Raw genomic sequence first — 16,570 nt, 5'->3', positions numbered from 1 at the left:
AATAAACTCTTAACTAGTTCTCTATACTGCAGGGTTGCAATTGTTTGCCATTTATATACATTATATGTGCCTGTGTGTAAAAATTGTAAAAACTGTGTCGAAATTATTTGCTGAATACTTGAGTTGATTGATTCGGTTTTTATTTGCAAATTTTACAAGCTCTTGTCAAAATTTACTTAATTTTATTTCGGTTTTTTCCTACGAAAATTTATAAATGAGTATGTATTAGAGTATTTGTATTTGTGTTTGTTATAATATTTTATGTGAATTGAATTCAATATTTCTGTTACATTTCTTTTCTTTTATTTTCTTGAATGCGTTTATTACAATATTATTATTTGTTAAAGTATATTGCTTCTGTTGTATTTGGTGAAGTGTTCATTTTCTATTGAATGTTGAGTATGTGTATTATTGTAGTCTGTTATTGTTAAACTAATACCTTTTAAAGGGGGGAAAGGACTTTTCTAATAAATTTTAAAGTAGTAATTGAAAAAGTATAAGAGGAATTAATAAAGTTATAATATAAGAGTAAATTTCAAAATTCCAAATGAAATTTTAACATAAATGAAAATATGGAAAAGGTAAATAAATATTTTTTAGGTAAAAAAAAAATATTTTTTACAAAGTTCTTTTTTTAATATCTTGATAATCCAGATATAGATAAAAAGTCTTATACTAAGACTTATCAAGTCTTATACTAAGATTATCATGTTTTATACTAAGACTTATCAAGTTTTATACTAAGACTTATAAAGTCTTATACTAAGACTTATAAAGTCTTATACTAGTCTTATACTAAGACTTATCAAGTCTTATACTAAGACTTATCAAGTCTTATACTAAGATTTATCAAGTCTTATACTAAGACTTATCAAGTCTTATACTAAGACTTATCAAGTCTTATACTAAGACTTATCAAGTCTTATACTAAGACTTATCAAGTCTTATACTAAGACTCATCAAGTCTTATACTAAAACTTATCAAGTCTTATACTAAGACTCATCAAGTCTTATACTAAGACTCATCAAGTCTTATACTAAGACTTATCTAGTCTTATACTAAGACTTATCAAGTCTTATACTAAGACTTATGAAGTCTTATACTAAGACTTATGAAGTCTTATACTAAGATTTATTAAGTCTTATACTAAGACTTATTAAGTCTTATACTAAGACTTATTAAGTCTTATACTAAGACTTATTAAGTCTTATACTAAGATTTATTAAGTCTTATACTAAGACTTATTAAGTCTTATACTAAGACTTATTAAGTCTTATACTAAGATTTATTAAGTCTTATACTAAGATTTATTAAGTCTTATACTAAGACTTATTAATTCTTATACTAAGACTTATTAAGTCTTATACTAAGACATATGAAATCTTATACTAAGTCTTATACTAAGACTTATGAAGTCTTATACTAAGACTTATGAAGTCTTATACTAAGACTTATGAAGTCTTATACTAAGACTTATGAAGTCTTATACTAAGACTTATGAAGTCTTATACTAAGACATATGAAGTCTTATACTAAGACTTATGAAGTCTTATACTAAGACTTATGAAGTCTTATACTAAGACTTATGAAGTCTTATACTAAGACTTTTGAAGTCTTATACTAAGACTTATGAAGTCTTATACTAAGACTTATGAAGTCTTATACTAAGACTTATGAAGTCTTATACTAAGACTTATAAAGTCTTATACTAAGACTTATGAAGTCTTATGCTTATACTAAGACTTATGAAGTCTTATGCTTATACTAAGACTTATGAAGTCTTATGCTAAGACTTATGAAGTCTTATGCTAAGACTTATTAAGTCTTATACTAAGACTTATGAAGTCTTATATGAAGTCTTAGACTTATGAAGTCTTATACTAAGACTTATGAAGTCTTATACTAAGACTTATGAAGTCTTATACTAAGACTTATGAAGTCTTATACTAAGACTTATGAAGTCTTATACTAAGACTTATCAAGATACTAAGACTTATCAAGATACTAAGACTTATCAAGTCTTATACTAAGACTTATCAAGATACTAAGACTTATCAAGTCTTATACTAAGACTTATCAAGTCTTATACTAAGACTTATCAAGTCTTATACTAAGACTTATCAAGTCTTATACTAAGACTTATCAAGTCTTATACTCAGCCATTTGTGGGCCGATTTTCTCGATTTTAAATAGCAACAGATTTTAATTAGCCAATATATTTATGTATGAATCATGTATGTAAATTATTTGGGGGCTTCGGAAAGTTGATTTCAACATACAGACGGACATGACTATATCGACTCCGCTATCTATAACGATCTAGAATATATATACTTTGTGGGGTCGCAAATGAATATAGGTAGAAATTACAAATGGAATGACAAACTTGCCACTCATGGTGAAGGGTATAAAAAACAAATTTTGAAAGTGTTCGGCAGAAAGAGGACTTTCTTTTTTTGTAGTAATTCTAAAATCACTAGTGCTAGAACCATAATTACTTTAGAAAATTCAAGAGAATTCAATAGGAACTAGTTATTTCCAACTAGTTACACTTTGGTTCCAGACTAATTCTATAGAACTCAAACTAGTTTGGAAAGAACTTTATGGATCCATTAAAAATACATTGAATTTTCTTGATATTTCTCTCACATCCATTTTCTGTTAATTATCAAAAACTTCGATTAATGCTTAAATTAATTACTAGACTACTGAAAAAAAAAAATAAAAATCATTAAATTTTTTTTTTAAACCAAACTCGTCTATCCAGAAAAGCTAATCAAGCATAGAGAGTTTCAATGGATGGATGGATAAGTGACTGAATGAGTGAATAGATGGACGTTTTGGTTGCATGAATAAACACAAAACATAAAGTAAACTACAAAACACTACAAACTACCACTACATAGATTAAAAACTAACAAAAAAAAAAAGAATCCCTGCTAACCATTCTACTCTTAAGTTACATTTACGAAAAACTACATTGAAACAGAAATTTTCCTGCCCTCCTTCCTACTTACACATATTTACACTTTTTCCCTGATATACATATACATACATACATATTTTTTATTTTGAATTTTCTTCATCAAATACGTTTTTTTTTCTTTCTTTTTTCCCTCTTCATTTTGTTTTTTATTTGAACCCTTTTTAGCTCTTCAGTCAAATGGTGATGGGTTTTAATGGTAAAAACAATTTAGATATCGATAGACTGACAACCATGCTGGAGGAAAATCGTACATTGTTAAATGACATGGCAACCAAGGAGTGTACGGATGGTGCAACTTTGCCAAAATTATTATTCGAATTAGTAGAGCAGGCAACACAAGATGGCAACAAAAAGCCATCTACGCCAACAACCAGCCATGAAGCAGCCTTAACAGACGCCACTACACTGGGCGATAAACTCCAGGGAGAAGTAATGGAGGACGACGAGGATGAGGATGGCGATAGTGTTACAGAGGAAAATGAGAATGATAATGAAAATATGGCTGCATTAACATCAAATGTTAAACAATTGCAACAAGATGAAATGCCATCGCCAGAACAACAAGATGATGCCTCAACTTCATGCAATGGCAACAACACAGCAACACCTGCTGCTCATACACAGGCATTGGCTCAAAGTCATGGCAACGATGTAGTGGATGATGTTGCAACAAATAACACTGATGGAAAAGTTATTGTTACGATACAGAATAAAATCAAAAAACATCATCGTAAAACAGCAACAAACAATAGAAAGTCTTCAACGTCAATGTCAGCCTCTGGCTCAGCTGCTGCCCACTCGACAATGCAACAACTTCAGGCTGCCGAAGTTATTGGCAAAGTGACATCGGCCCAGGAAATTGCTGGTAACTTACCAAAGGTCTGGCGTGTCTTAATGGAGCTCTTAAGTCATCACAAAATTGATCCGGTGCAATTTGAGGAAAATGGCAAAGGTGAAGACTGCTACAAATCCGTTGAGACACCAAATGGTCCTAAAGCCGAATTGAGTGTTAGCAAGACGTATATTAAATTGAAGGTAAGTTTTATCACAAAAATATATGTGATTTCCTTTTTTTGGTAAGGGGCATAAAAACACTTAAAGGAAAAATTTTCGCTGACAATTGCTAATATAACGAATGTTATTTGGGTGATATTGATGTTTAAATGTTGTTAAATAAGTTACACAAATTTCTGGATTAATATTTGTGATTTTATTAAGGATATAGAAAGAAATTAGAACAATACCTCTCCTAATTTAGAGTCACCTAATAAATAGAATAGGAAGTTGAGTATCGAGAATTTTTAAAATATTCTTATTTTTAATATCAGAAATGTTCCATAGAAAAGTTATGAATTTAGGAGTTTTTTATGAAACTTCAGAGAAGTATTTGACTATGTTTAGAATTGATTTTGAAATCAAAATTTTTGTTGATTCTTAACTTTAAAAGAAAGTAACTTATGGAAAATCAATAATTTTTTTCACCGAATCATTACTTGCAATGAAAAATGGATCTTTTTTATAACCCGAAGCGTAAGACATCATATGTGAAGTCCGGTCAACTAGCCGAATCGACACTACAGTCAAATATTCATGGCGCTAAGGTTCTGTATTTGGTGGGACCAAAAAGCTGCTGAAATCTGACCAAACCATCACAAGGAACCAGTACCGAACGCAACCAGTGACATGGCAATTACAGGAAATAATGGAGATGTGTCAAATCCCACGACCTTGTAGGCCAATTGACAGATTCATTTCTCGAAATAAAGTTATCGCCATATTCAATGTCGCCCGAATCAATGTCATCCATATTTTCAGACAAGAAGTGATTGATCACGGTGCGGAAACGATTCCTAGCTCCAGCTTAATTTCAGAAGAAATAAGGTTCGACGATGCCACCAGCGCACAGTGGGGATCTGAAAAAAGTGGAAATAAATCTGTAACTTCTAAACGAATAGCCCGATTTTAATAAAATTTCCCATGGCTATAGAGGAGGTGTTGATAAGTTTTAGTTTTGAATTTGGGCTTATAACACCAAGGGGGTCCGAGCCACAATGCCCCAAAATGAGACACTTCGGCTATATCATTAAAAATGATGCCAAGATTTATATATATATGGAATCTACTAGACGAGATCTACAAAAAACATTAGCCTCTTTAGCCTCTTATAGTTTACGAGTTATTCTCATTTGAAAAGTAAAATTTTATTTTATTTACCCACCTTGGTCTACTTTTTTGCTAATAACGGATGTAATTCTTTCGATTTTCTTATAATATAATTTTTTAAATTAACAAGACATGTGATAATATAAGTAAGAAAGAATTGTTTGAAAACCTCTACTGAGTCAAACTTAAAAAAATAAAAAAAGTCGTTTTTTCGCCATTTTTTTTCGAAAAAGTACTTACATTAATTTTAAATTATACAGAAAATAAGAAAAAAATAAAAAGTGTATTTATATTTTTCTGAAAGACAACACTTCGGGAAATATTATAAAAGAAAAATAATATCAAAATTCATATTATTGCGTGGTCCAGAGCCTTCCGAAGTAGACCTATTTTTTTATATAAATTTAAACTTTAGACAATATTTGCTCAAATCGCATAGCTGTTTTCAAAATATTAAGACCAGTTTTGTATGTCCCAATATGTTCTTCAATATAGTGCAAAGGAATTTCATAGCCCCGAGCTTGGTGTCTTCAATAAATCAAAAAATCTAAAAAATCCGCATTTTAGGATTTTTGGAAAGTTTTTTGTGAATTGTGGGATTGGCATTAATAATTCCCAAATATCTTTTCTACTTTTGGATTTGAATCGAAAGTTTCTATATAAGTGTAAAATTTCATTAAAAACGATTCATAAAAAAAACTTTTATTGCATTTTAAAAATTCAAATTTTCCAAAAAAATCAGCTATAATTTTTTATTCCCATATTTTTGAAAAAAGTCTTTTATAATTTTTTTAATTCTTAAAAATTTTGTACATTTTTGAAAAGAGGACATAATTTCCTACACGTTGATATATAATATGTATATCTTTTCTTTTCAAAAGAACAGTTGGCCAAAGCCTCTGTTTTGAACAGTTGGCCGAAGCCCCTGACCTGAACAGACGACCGAAGTCCCTATATTGAACAGTTGGCCGAAGCCTCTGTCTTGAACAGTCGGCCGAAGCTTCTGTATGGAACAGACCACTGAAGTCTCTGTATTGAACAGTTGTCCGAAGCCCCTATCTTGAACAGTTGGTCGAAGCCTCTGTACTGAACAGACGACCGAAGTCTCTGTATTGAACAGTTGGCCGAAGCCCCTGTATTGAACAGTCGACCGAAGTCGCTGGTAAAATGTATTATCGGTACTCGAATTATGTTCGGGTTAACCGATTTATGTCAGTCTACTTTGATAAATTAATATCAAATTCTGTCTCTTATGAACCGCGCCTTCAGTGTGTAAACTTTCGTTACTTATATACAAATTATTATAAACTAAATGAGAATTACTAGGTGGTCATTTAATTATGATTTAAATGCTTTTATTATTTTATATTATGAACGGGGAAGTAGGTAGATACTTATCCACGTTATAAAATCTTCAATGAAGCATTTGGATATTTAATATGTAGAACATTTTTGAATATATATTTGGGAGTTTTGGAAGCGCTATATTTTGGTGGTACAAAGAATTTAATATATTGAAAAAATCGCTTCAATTATTGAGGAACGTTTGAGCATTTTAAAATAAGAAGGCCGCCAGATAATAAATAGGCTTTCACAGAATTCCGAAAGGCTTCAAAAATTACACTATGCACGAAATTTACACTTTTTTTTCTGTCAAGAGGGGCACACAGCGGCTTAAACTAATTCGGGTACGCTTAGGTACGCTTTTTAGGTTAGCTCGTATTTTCGAGATGTACCGTTATTTCGAAAATGGAGGAGGTTGCACAACATATATTCGCGTAACTCAAAAACAGTTTAGTTTATTGAATAAGCTGAAAAAAACGAAATTCCGCAACGAAATTACCTTCAAGTAAAGCTTAACATGTTTATAATCTTCGCAGTCGTTTTAGAAATATAAATTTTTTTTGGCATTAAAAATTGAAAAATGCATTTACACATGTAGGAAACGAAGTTCCAAATAAAACAAGCTCTAAATAATTAAAATCTGTCCACAACTTTTCATTCTATTCACAAAAAATAATACAAATATCCCCTAATATTTACACCCGATACATAACTCGTAGTAATTTGCTACATCGTGCAGTGCACAGAGGTATAGACAAAAAAAGAGGGAAATAAATCTAAACCCCTAGTCCGATTTGAATGAAATTTGACACGAGAAAAGAAGAAATGTTGACGAGTTTAAGATTTAAATTTTGACAGCATGAGTCTACCAAAGGTGCGGCCAAGGGTGCCCAAAGTAGGACTCGGGTATGATACATTTTTAAAACGGTCCTCTTTCTTCGTTTGTGTTTCGATTTTAAAAAACTTACACACATAGAATCTCCTCATCGATCACTACAAAAAACCTCATCATGGCTATCAACTATCTCTTATAGGAGATATTCGCATTTTAAAATTAAATTATCAACATTTTTACCCACCATACTCCAGTATTTTGATAACAGCGGGTCCAAATATATCCCGATTTGCTCATTTTTTCATTTATTGGACTAACTACAAATGTTTATGTCAAACAAAAAAAGAATTGTTTACAAATCGTGACTGACTCCAAAGTTATATGCATTTGAATTTAAAAATCAAGAGTGTATATGCATTTTCCAATTTTTAATGCCGTTTTAAAAACCAACAATTTCAAAATTTTTCTAAAAAAAATGTATATTTCTAAAATGACTGCAAAGATTAAAGACATGTCAAGTCTTACTTAAAGGTAATTTTGTTGCGGAATTTTTTAGTTTGTTCAATAAAATAAACCGTTTTTGAGTTACGCGAATATATTTTATGCAACCTCCTCCATTTTCGAAATAACGGTATATTTCGAAAATACGAGCTAACCTATAAAAACGGTTAGCACCACTGAATTCAGCGTACTCGAATTAGTTTAACCCACCGGGTTTTTCAGTTTTTTCAACTAGCACAGTGTTATCAATGGAATTGCTGCAAAAAAAACTTAAGAGGCACAATCGTGGCTCCTCTACTCCTGTCAGGGATGTTTGATTCAGATTATTGTCCTGTGCAAGACCTTAGCGAATACCAAGCTCAAGAATATAGAAAATTCGTCACAACCAATCTAATTTTTATGGGTGTATTGTTTTAAAAAATTATCTTTGCTAATAAAAAAAAACATATCATATCAAAGTATTCCATACAGTTTGTGAGTTTCTTCACATTATTTATTTAATTTTTTTTTTAAAACTTACAAGAAGTAATAAAAAAGTAACAAACAAAAAACTAAACTTCACATATTAACTCATCATTTTCCTGCTTAAGTATAAAGACTTGAAGTATGTTGGTTTTTTTGTGTATTCCTGTGCCCTCCCTAACAAGCAGCTCATATTAACTTTATTATTTTGCCAGTATTATGGCTGCTCTTTTTTTTTTGTTATTTTTTTAAAGAAGGATCCTTACAGTTTGAGCAAGAACATTTTTTTAATGTGGTTCTTTTCGTTTTCCAGTTTGGTGTTGCAGCATGTTTGTTGCCCTTATCCGGTTATTGTAAATTTCTTAAGTACTTTAAGTATGAAACTGTAAAGTTTTGTTTTTTTTTCTTGTTGCAAGTTGCTAGTATGCTCCTTATAAGTAACAAAATTCAAGGAGTATTTTTCGTTGTATTTTAGCTGCTGTTTCTATTCTTGCTTGACTCTGGCTGGTAATTGAATTTATTGTCTATCTCCGTTGGGTTTTCACCACCTCCTGACAAGAATATTTATATTTGTATAGAGTAAAATAAAATAGAAAAAAAAAGAAAGATAATGTTCAAACACAAGTAATCGTATATAAGCAGTGAGTGACAATATAATGGATACTTTTCAAAAAATTCTATAAATAGGTAAAAATCCAAAAAAAGTTCCTTAAGATTTTTTTTTATTTTTTAGTCTTCATTAATATATAATTTTTTTACTTATATTAACAGAAAAATAACAACTCAATTAAATTCTGAAAATAAAAATCAAACTAAAAAATATTCATTATTATGGTATTGACCAAAGAATAACAAGAAGTGAAACGGTGTCAAAAAAAACCTATCTCTAATAATGTATTGGAATCACTTTGTTTATATGTTTTATAAATTTTAAAGTAAACATTTTTTGAGATATATGTTATTAAATTCGACATTATGTGATAATAACCTTTGAACTTTGATAAATAAACTTGAATTAAATCTTCAATGAAGCATTCAGATATCTAATATTTAGAATATTGTTACGAAATTGTACTTGAATTCAAATATAACGATTTTAAGGGCAGAATTAAAAGTAGCATAATGCTTTCAAATAACAGTGCTGTAATAGCAAACTGTAACATATCTGTGGGCATTATTAAATAAAAGCTTTCAGTTGATTTGATCGTAAGTTGGCAATGCTGTATTCGAATTCGAATATTAAGTTAAAGAACATTGTAGAAAGTACACCACAGATGGCGTATGTATTAGTAAGATCTAGAATATTCGAATTTTGACAGTTAAAGAACAATCTAGAGTGCAGATGGCAGTGTTATAAATAGTGGCAGAGGTTGCTGTCGTTAGTCAGTTTATCAGAGACGCTTTTCGAATAAACATCAACTGAGTGCCTTAAAGTGTGTTGTGTTTTTCAAGTAAATTCGTGTACATTACAAATTGTGTCTGTATTTCTGCGAATTTAAAAACGTGTATAAAAAAACATTGAGTGACTATTTAATTCTGTTGTTGTACATTTGAATAAATAAAGAATTGTTACCATTTTCAAACTACTAAACGGCTTTTATTTGCAATCAAAAGTATCCGGTTTACTTCAAGGAAATAAACTAACGTTTTGAAAAGGTTAAAACGTAACAATTTTTGGAATATAGACAAAATTATGTTGTTCTAACCACTTTCACAACACTTCTCAAACACGCATAGCTGTAAAAACCGAACTTAAAAATTATAACAAAATTTTATTACAATTTAATTTAAAAATACAAATAATTCTCAAATTATTTAATGTATATTTGACCAGTAAATAGATTATTCTACTTTTTATTCCATAATTTCTGCAATAACACAGTGCAACACGAAAAATTAGAAGATAAAAAAAGACCCATGTCTCCCAGTTTTGCCCAAAGTCATGCAAATTTTTTTATAGGTCCCCAAAGATTTGGGCCTTGGTGTAATTTTTGCTAAAAGTGATCATTTTCTCAGGCTCATATCTTGCAAACCGTTCTGAATTTTGATTTACTCTCTGAGGCAAAGTTGTAGCCCTTGTTATAAAGAACAAAAATTGTGAACATATAAAACCAAAAAAATAATTCATCTTCAAGATCAAATTCGCAAAAAACTTTAAAAAAATCGATTTTATTCAGGTCCACTGTCAGGATGTTCAGGTCCATAGGTAGCAAACCGTTCTAAATTCAAGGAAACAATCAACTACAAAAATGTACCCAAGATCTCAGTAAACAACTTCCTAGAACATATGAACTTCCTAGGTCAATATAAGTTAGTAAGAAAAAACTAAAGGAATTAAGTGTTTTGGGACATAAACTATTAAATTATTATAAACTAAAGAATACTTTTAGGCAGATTTAAAAAAATTTATTTCGAAGTTTTTTGCGATTTTGATCTTGAAGATGAGGTTTTTTTGATTTTATATGTTCACAATTTTTGTTCTTTATGACAAGGGCTACAACTTTGCCTAAGAGAGTAAATCAATATTCTGAACTGTTTGCAAAATATGAGCCTGTGAAAATTATCACTTTTTTTGCAAAAATAATGACACGGAGGCCCCAAATCTTTGGGGTCCATAAAAAAGTGCATGACTTGGGTTAAAACTGGGAGACACGGGTCTTTTTTTTTGGATTTTTATTACGTGCTGGTGTCCTTATATGGTTATATTTCCATGACTTAAAAAATAAAACACAGTGTAATTAAATTTATTTGAATTTTTTTTGTTAATTTTCAATACCAAATTTTATAAATGTGTTTTTTTCACTTTTAATTTCAATCCCCAAAAATTAAATCTCAAAAAATTTAAAAAAAAATGCTCAAGAAAAAGTTTTGAAGTTAACTCTCTTTCTCAAGTGTGTTGAATTCGCATACTACTTGTATGGAAGAAGAGAGAGAAGTTGTTGTAGAACAATTTCTAAAATTGATATATGTTTTCCTCAGTGCATACTATCAATCTGAGGGTTGCGGGTTCGATTTCCGACAAAAACTCTGCGTATAATTGCAGATTTTGTCTGCTGCTTTTGTGTTTGTTTAAAAAAAAATTGGTCTGGTTTTTTAGAAATAAGAGGATTTGTCGCGGGAGAATTGCAACCAAAACCAGCCTCATTTGCTATGTGGCAACAGTTCGAGAACTAATTTCTGTATTAGTTTACTGAGTAACTCCTTGGGAGTAATTTTTGGGAAGTTTCTATTGTATTGTCACCCACTGTTTATTGTAACATAAAATTGAGGAAGTGAATGGTAAAATAATGTCGAAATATTGCGGTTGCTGTTGGTTGTATTGCTGTTGTTCTAAAACTATGTATATGCCAACAGACTCCCTCTCACGCATTTAGATTAATATTATTGACAGAGTGTAAGCAGGAGGAGTGGGAAGGAGTGGTGTATAGGAAGTTGGCCACATTATGTTGAAGGTTATATTAGTATTAATGTTATGATATTGAAGGTTTTATGGTTATTCCATGAGGAAATAAAAAATTAGGGTTATATATTTATCTTAAGGTTTTTTTCTTCTCTCTTTTTGCTGCAGTGTGTTGTGTTTCTTTCTTGTTGGATTCTCCAAAGAATAACTATTAAATAATTGATTATTTTGAAGAGTTGATGACCATAATATTTAGTTAAATGTTGGATTTGTATTCTATAATGCTGGTGGTTGGGGAAAAAATGTTGTTTTTGGTAGCACTTATCAGTTGATTAGGTTTATTGAGGAAGTTTGTTTAAATAATTTAAAGTAGATAAATAAAAATAATAAAAATAAAATAAAACAAAAATTAAAGATTAAGGGAAGTTAGAGAGATAATTTTCCCAAAAAATTTTTCCAATGCTAAAAAACTAATCAATATACTTTTTTCTTCTCTGTCTTTTTTCATATGAAAACCTAACAACTCGTCTGCTCATCCCAAATGGTTATGATGGTTGACTTTGACATAAAAAAATTATTTATTTGTCATCAATAACGAATGTAACAACAACTGCAGGATCTTATATTGGAGAAAAAGTCTTTAGTTAAGGAAACTAATCACCTGAAAACCTTAAACAGCCATTTGGATTATCGCCTAAACGAACAAGAAAAACGCTTGAGTGCTGTTAGTTTGGAGTTGACAAAAACTTGGCATTTGGTTGGCAAAATGCAGCGTCAACACCGTCAACTGCATACACAGGAGCAAATCTTGCGCTATCAGCTGCAACAAAAACGTCGCTTGCTGAGTGAACTCAAGGATGAACTGGAGTATTGTCGCCGCAAATGGGCGGCTGCACGTGCCAAAAACGATGAAAGTCAAGAGCAATGCAATGATTTACGACGTGAATTTGCCAGGCGTAAATTAGAAGATGCCAATAATTCGGCTGAAAGTGGTTATAGTGATTCGGGTGGCCCAGCATCGGATGAGGAAGTCACCGTGCCAGCGCAAGTTGGCATTGATGTTGTCGATGGGGAGTTGGTGAAGAATATTAAGGATGCGGATGATGATGACGACTTGGTTGAAGGTGGTGCCTTGGCCGCCAGTACATCAGCAGGTGGTTGTGTGAATTACAGACGCAAACGTTTGAGGGAGATGTTTGAGCATACACGTAAAATAAAACGTATGCAAAGCACTTCTCCTGGTCGGGCTGGTAATGTGCTGCAGCCGGAAATAGTGGTGTTGCGTTGGAATAGTGCTCCTCCTACTTGTGGTTGGAGGCATTCAGGAGGCTTAGATGATGATGTCTATGAGGAAGATACAGCTTCTTCCTCTAACTCGTCCTCCGACAGGGGTGCTATACCAAAAGCACCAACTAGACCATCTAGACGTCCCAAACGCCTCAGCGCTGAAAGATCGGAAACCGATGAAAAACCCTTGGCTACAGAGACTTTGCCCGGCGATGACAGAGCCTGTAGAATTCAACGGCTCGAGCAGCAATGTAAAACTCTGATAAAACAGGTATTGGAAACTTCTGACAATCGTGAGCGTTTGGAGGTGCAACTGAAACAATTCCAGGATGAAATGTCTCCAGTGCAACATGCCGTTCCTTTGGAAGAAATAATTAACAAGAAACGTGTTGAACGCATGACTCGTGCCAGTTCAGTGCCCATAACCGGTTCGGGAAGTTTGACTCCCCGTGAAGAGGAATATACACGCAAACGATCAGAGCGTTTGGAGAGACTAGAAGAAGAGAGTCGTCAATTGTTGTCACGCATTAAACGTACCTCTGATAGAGGTCATTATTTGCGTTGCTCCTTGGATCGCATTAGAAGAGCTCCGCTTAGTCGTGAGGGTAGTTTTGAAAGTAATACTGAAGATGATTCCCACAAGCCAGCCGAAGAGGAAGAACAACTTTCTGGTACCGAAACAAACTCCCAAGCAAATTCACAAGCAGAAAATCTAAGCTCTCAATCATCAAATGGCCAAGCAAGTCCTCTAACAGCCGAAGAAGAAGCCTACACCCAACGACGAGCAGCCCGTTTGCTAAGACTAGAAGAAGAAAGCAAACAGTTGTTGACCAAACTTTCGAAAAATAATCAAAGAGGTGATACTATTGGAATTAAACTTGATACTCTCCATGAACGATATAAATCCCAGGATGAAACGACTACAGCTACAACCTCCCATGAACCTCAACCAATTGCAGCCAGTTCTTCACAAACACCTAACAGTTCTGGCAAAATGTCTGTGGAACAAAGAATTGAAAATATTGAGAAAATCTCCTCGAATCGTGAAGAACGTTTGCGTCTTTTAGAAGAAGAAGGCCGCCAACTAATCAATAAACTTTCTCAAACCTCCGAAAAGGGTACAAAAATGATCAACAGAATAGCTGAAAGGGAACTGAATCGGCAAAAGCGTGCTTCCTCTACTCCTGTCCGGGACAGTTCCTTAGATAATAATAGTTCTACCTCAGCTAAAGTAGTGAATGCCAATTCTACCTCTGAAGAAACTCCTGTGGCTGCAGCTCTCTTACCTACACCTAAAAATGTGGCTTGTACCAGTATCGTATCCGAAGAGCTTAACGAACGGGTTACTATAACAACCATACCCAGTCAAATAGCAGCTCATCAGGGTGCCATACCCAAATCCAAACCCACCTTACAGTTGTTGGCATCCCGCCCCAAATCCGCAAGATTGCAAAAATGTGAAAACAAAACCAAGGATAATGCAAATGAATCTTTGGAAGACATGGTAAGACGTTTGCAATCTTTACCATTTCCGGGTAAGGAAACATCAGAAAAGCTTGAACAAAGTGAAGAAAATGATGAAGATGAATTTGAAAATGATTTGGGAGATTCTAGCGTGAAAGAAGATATTGAAAAGTTGGAACAGTTAAACACACCTGCTAATGCTGAAATTCATACCAATCAATTAAAAGAGCTAGTGATCTCCCCTGTTGCTGAAGATGTGGCTGTAGTAATCCCAGCATCAGAAGAGCTGAACTCACCCCATACCAGTTCTGAACAAGATTAATTTTATTATTAATAACGATAAGACTTTATTCTTCGTGTTCAATTATATTTTTAATCTTAATCACTATTACAATACGAATTGCTGATTGTTCATTTGATTTCTGTTGGGAGATCATTTGAATTTGTTCACTATGAAATGTTTAGTTAATATTACTATTTATTATAACGATATATTTTCAGATTTATTTATATACTATATATTTATATTTTTAATATGATTTTTAAAAGAAAGTTTTGCGATCTATATGAGTAATTGTAACTCGTAAGAAATAAAGGTTTCTTTCGTTTTGCTACTACAGTTTTGTTTGTGTTTGTTTTAACTTTCGGAAATTTTAAATACAGTATTAAGAACAATAAAGAAAATACCACATTATTTAGGCACAAAATTGATTTTTGTTCAAGTTTTAACAGATAATTTTATTAAATATTACTCATTCAGGATCATTCGTGTCGAGTTTCAAGATTAAAGGTTCATTATTATAAATGTATTCAAAAAGTATCGTAAAGGCTCCCCCTTATTCTTATTCAGTCAGAACTAGAGATGAGCGATCCCGTGATTTTTGAAGAACGTCGTTCTCAGTGAATGTGATTTATAAATCACTGTTCTTTTAAACAGTGACTGTGATCACGTTTTGTCTATTTTAAACAAAATAACAATTACCGGCAAATCCCGGTATAACGAATCTCACTTTAACGAAAATCCGATATAACGTACAGCTATATTTTTAACATTAACTACCTTATATAACGAACGTTTCAACAATTTTGTACTCGATATAACGAATGTTGAGAAAAATAAATCAAAATCAAACGAACGATAAAATTTTTAACATTGACAATTATATCAAGCAATCAAGAATGGCTCAAATAATCATCGATCTATAAAGAATGATGTGTATCCCCTGGTATAAAAAGAACTTAATTGATAATTAGTCGACCAGAGATAAAAACACATTCCAGTTAAAACAATTGCTTTAAAATCGAGAAAGGCTTTATAATAGTGGATTTCATTTCATGCAAGTGTAATACGGTGTAAGACTTTTTAAAGATGTTATTCTCAAAGCGAATAAAACTGATATCTTTTGGAAAATGATACAACGTAAAATGTTTGTTCAAAGTTATTGAATGATAGACTAACAATTTTGGTTTACTTAATGAATGTGGAATAAAGAAGATTTCTTTTCTTTGAAGGGCAAATACACGTCGATCTTTTCATAAAAAAGTGTTGTTGTTGACTTTCTTCATTGAAATAATAAATATTTTTAATTGTAGGATCAATTTTAAAACCGAAATCCCTTTTAATGAAGGATTTATTAATCCTTGGTAATGCCCCAAGTCAAGCTTATGTCACACCGCCTAAAACTTAAAAATAAATCTCTATATAACGAATTTTTCGATTTTACGAATGGGCCTGACAACATATCGTTCGTTATACCAGGAGAATATATTATGTATTATTTGCATTCTTAAATCTGCTCGTATGTTAACCAAAAACTAATATTTGCTGATTTAAAAACGTTTTTGTTTTTAAAAATAGGAAAATAACAGAATTAAGCAAATGCAACAAAATTTTAAGAGAATTAACTGATATGGTACTTAACATTTTATTTTATACAAATAAAATTATGCGCTTTAAAATATGCTGTTGTTACCAGTGAATGTTGAAAAATAAAAAACAACGACATTCAACAGTTTGTTGAAATATGTAAAAGAACGATATTAAAAGTACCTGTTACTTTCTTGTTTTGTTACCAGTGATTTTTTAAAAACGTTACCAATGAATGTTGAAAGATACAAAAGAACGAC

The 16,570-nt window shown here is 31.9% G+C and overlaps 1 protein-coding gene across 1 annotated transcript in view; it reads left to right on the top strand.

Moving 5' to 3' along the window:
* The window catches only part of LOC135951967 (227 kDa spindle- and centromere-associated protein), a 49,317-nt gene extending 34,255 nt beyond the window's left edge, over window positions 1-15,062 (top strand). Inside the window, exons 4-5 of the mRNA XM_065501728.1 lie at window positions 3,153-4,022; window positions 12,309-15,062. Coding sequence (XP_065357800.1) covers window positions 3,153-4,022; window positions 12,309-14,765 — 3,327 coding nt within the window. The 3' untranslated portion in view covers window positions 14,766-15,062. The remainder of the gene's footprint in view (window positions 1-3,152; window positions 4,023-12,308) is intronic.
* Window positions 15,063-16,570: the final 1,508 nt, after the last annotated feature.

This window comes from Calliphora vicina, chromosome 2 (assembly GCF_958450345.1).
Source record: "Calliphora vicina chromosome 2, idCalVici1.1, whole genome shotgun sequence".
Lineage (NCBI taxonomy): Eukaryota > Metazoa > Arthropoda > Insecta > Diptera > Calliphoridae > Calliphora > Calliphora vicina.
Note: the sequence above shows the minus strand (reverse complement) of the source record. Positions and strands in the feature narration are given on the sequence as shown.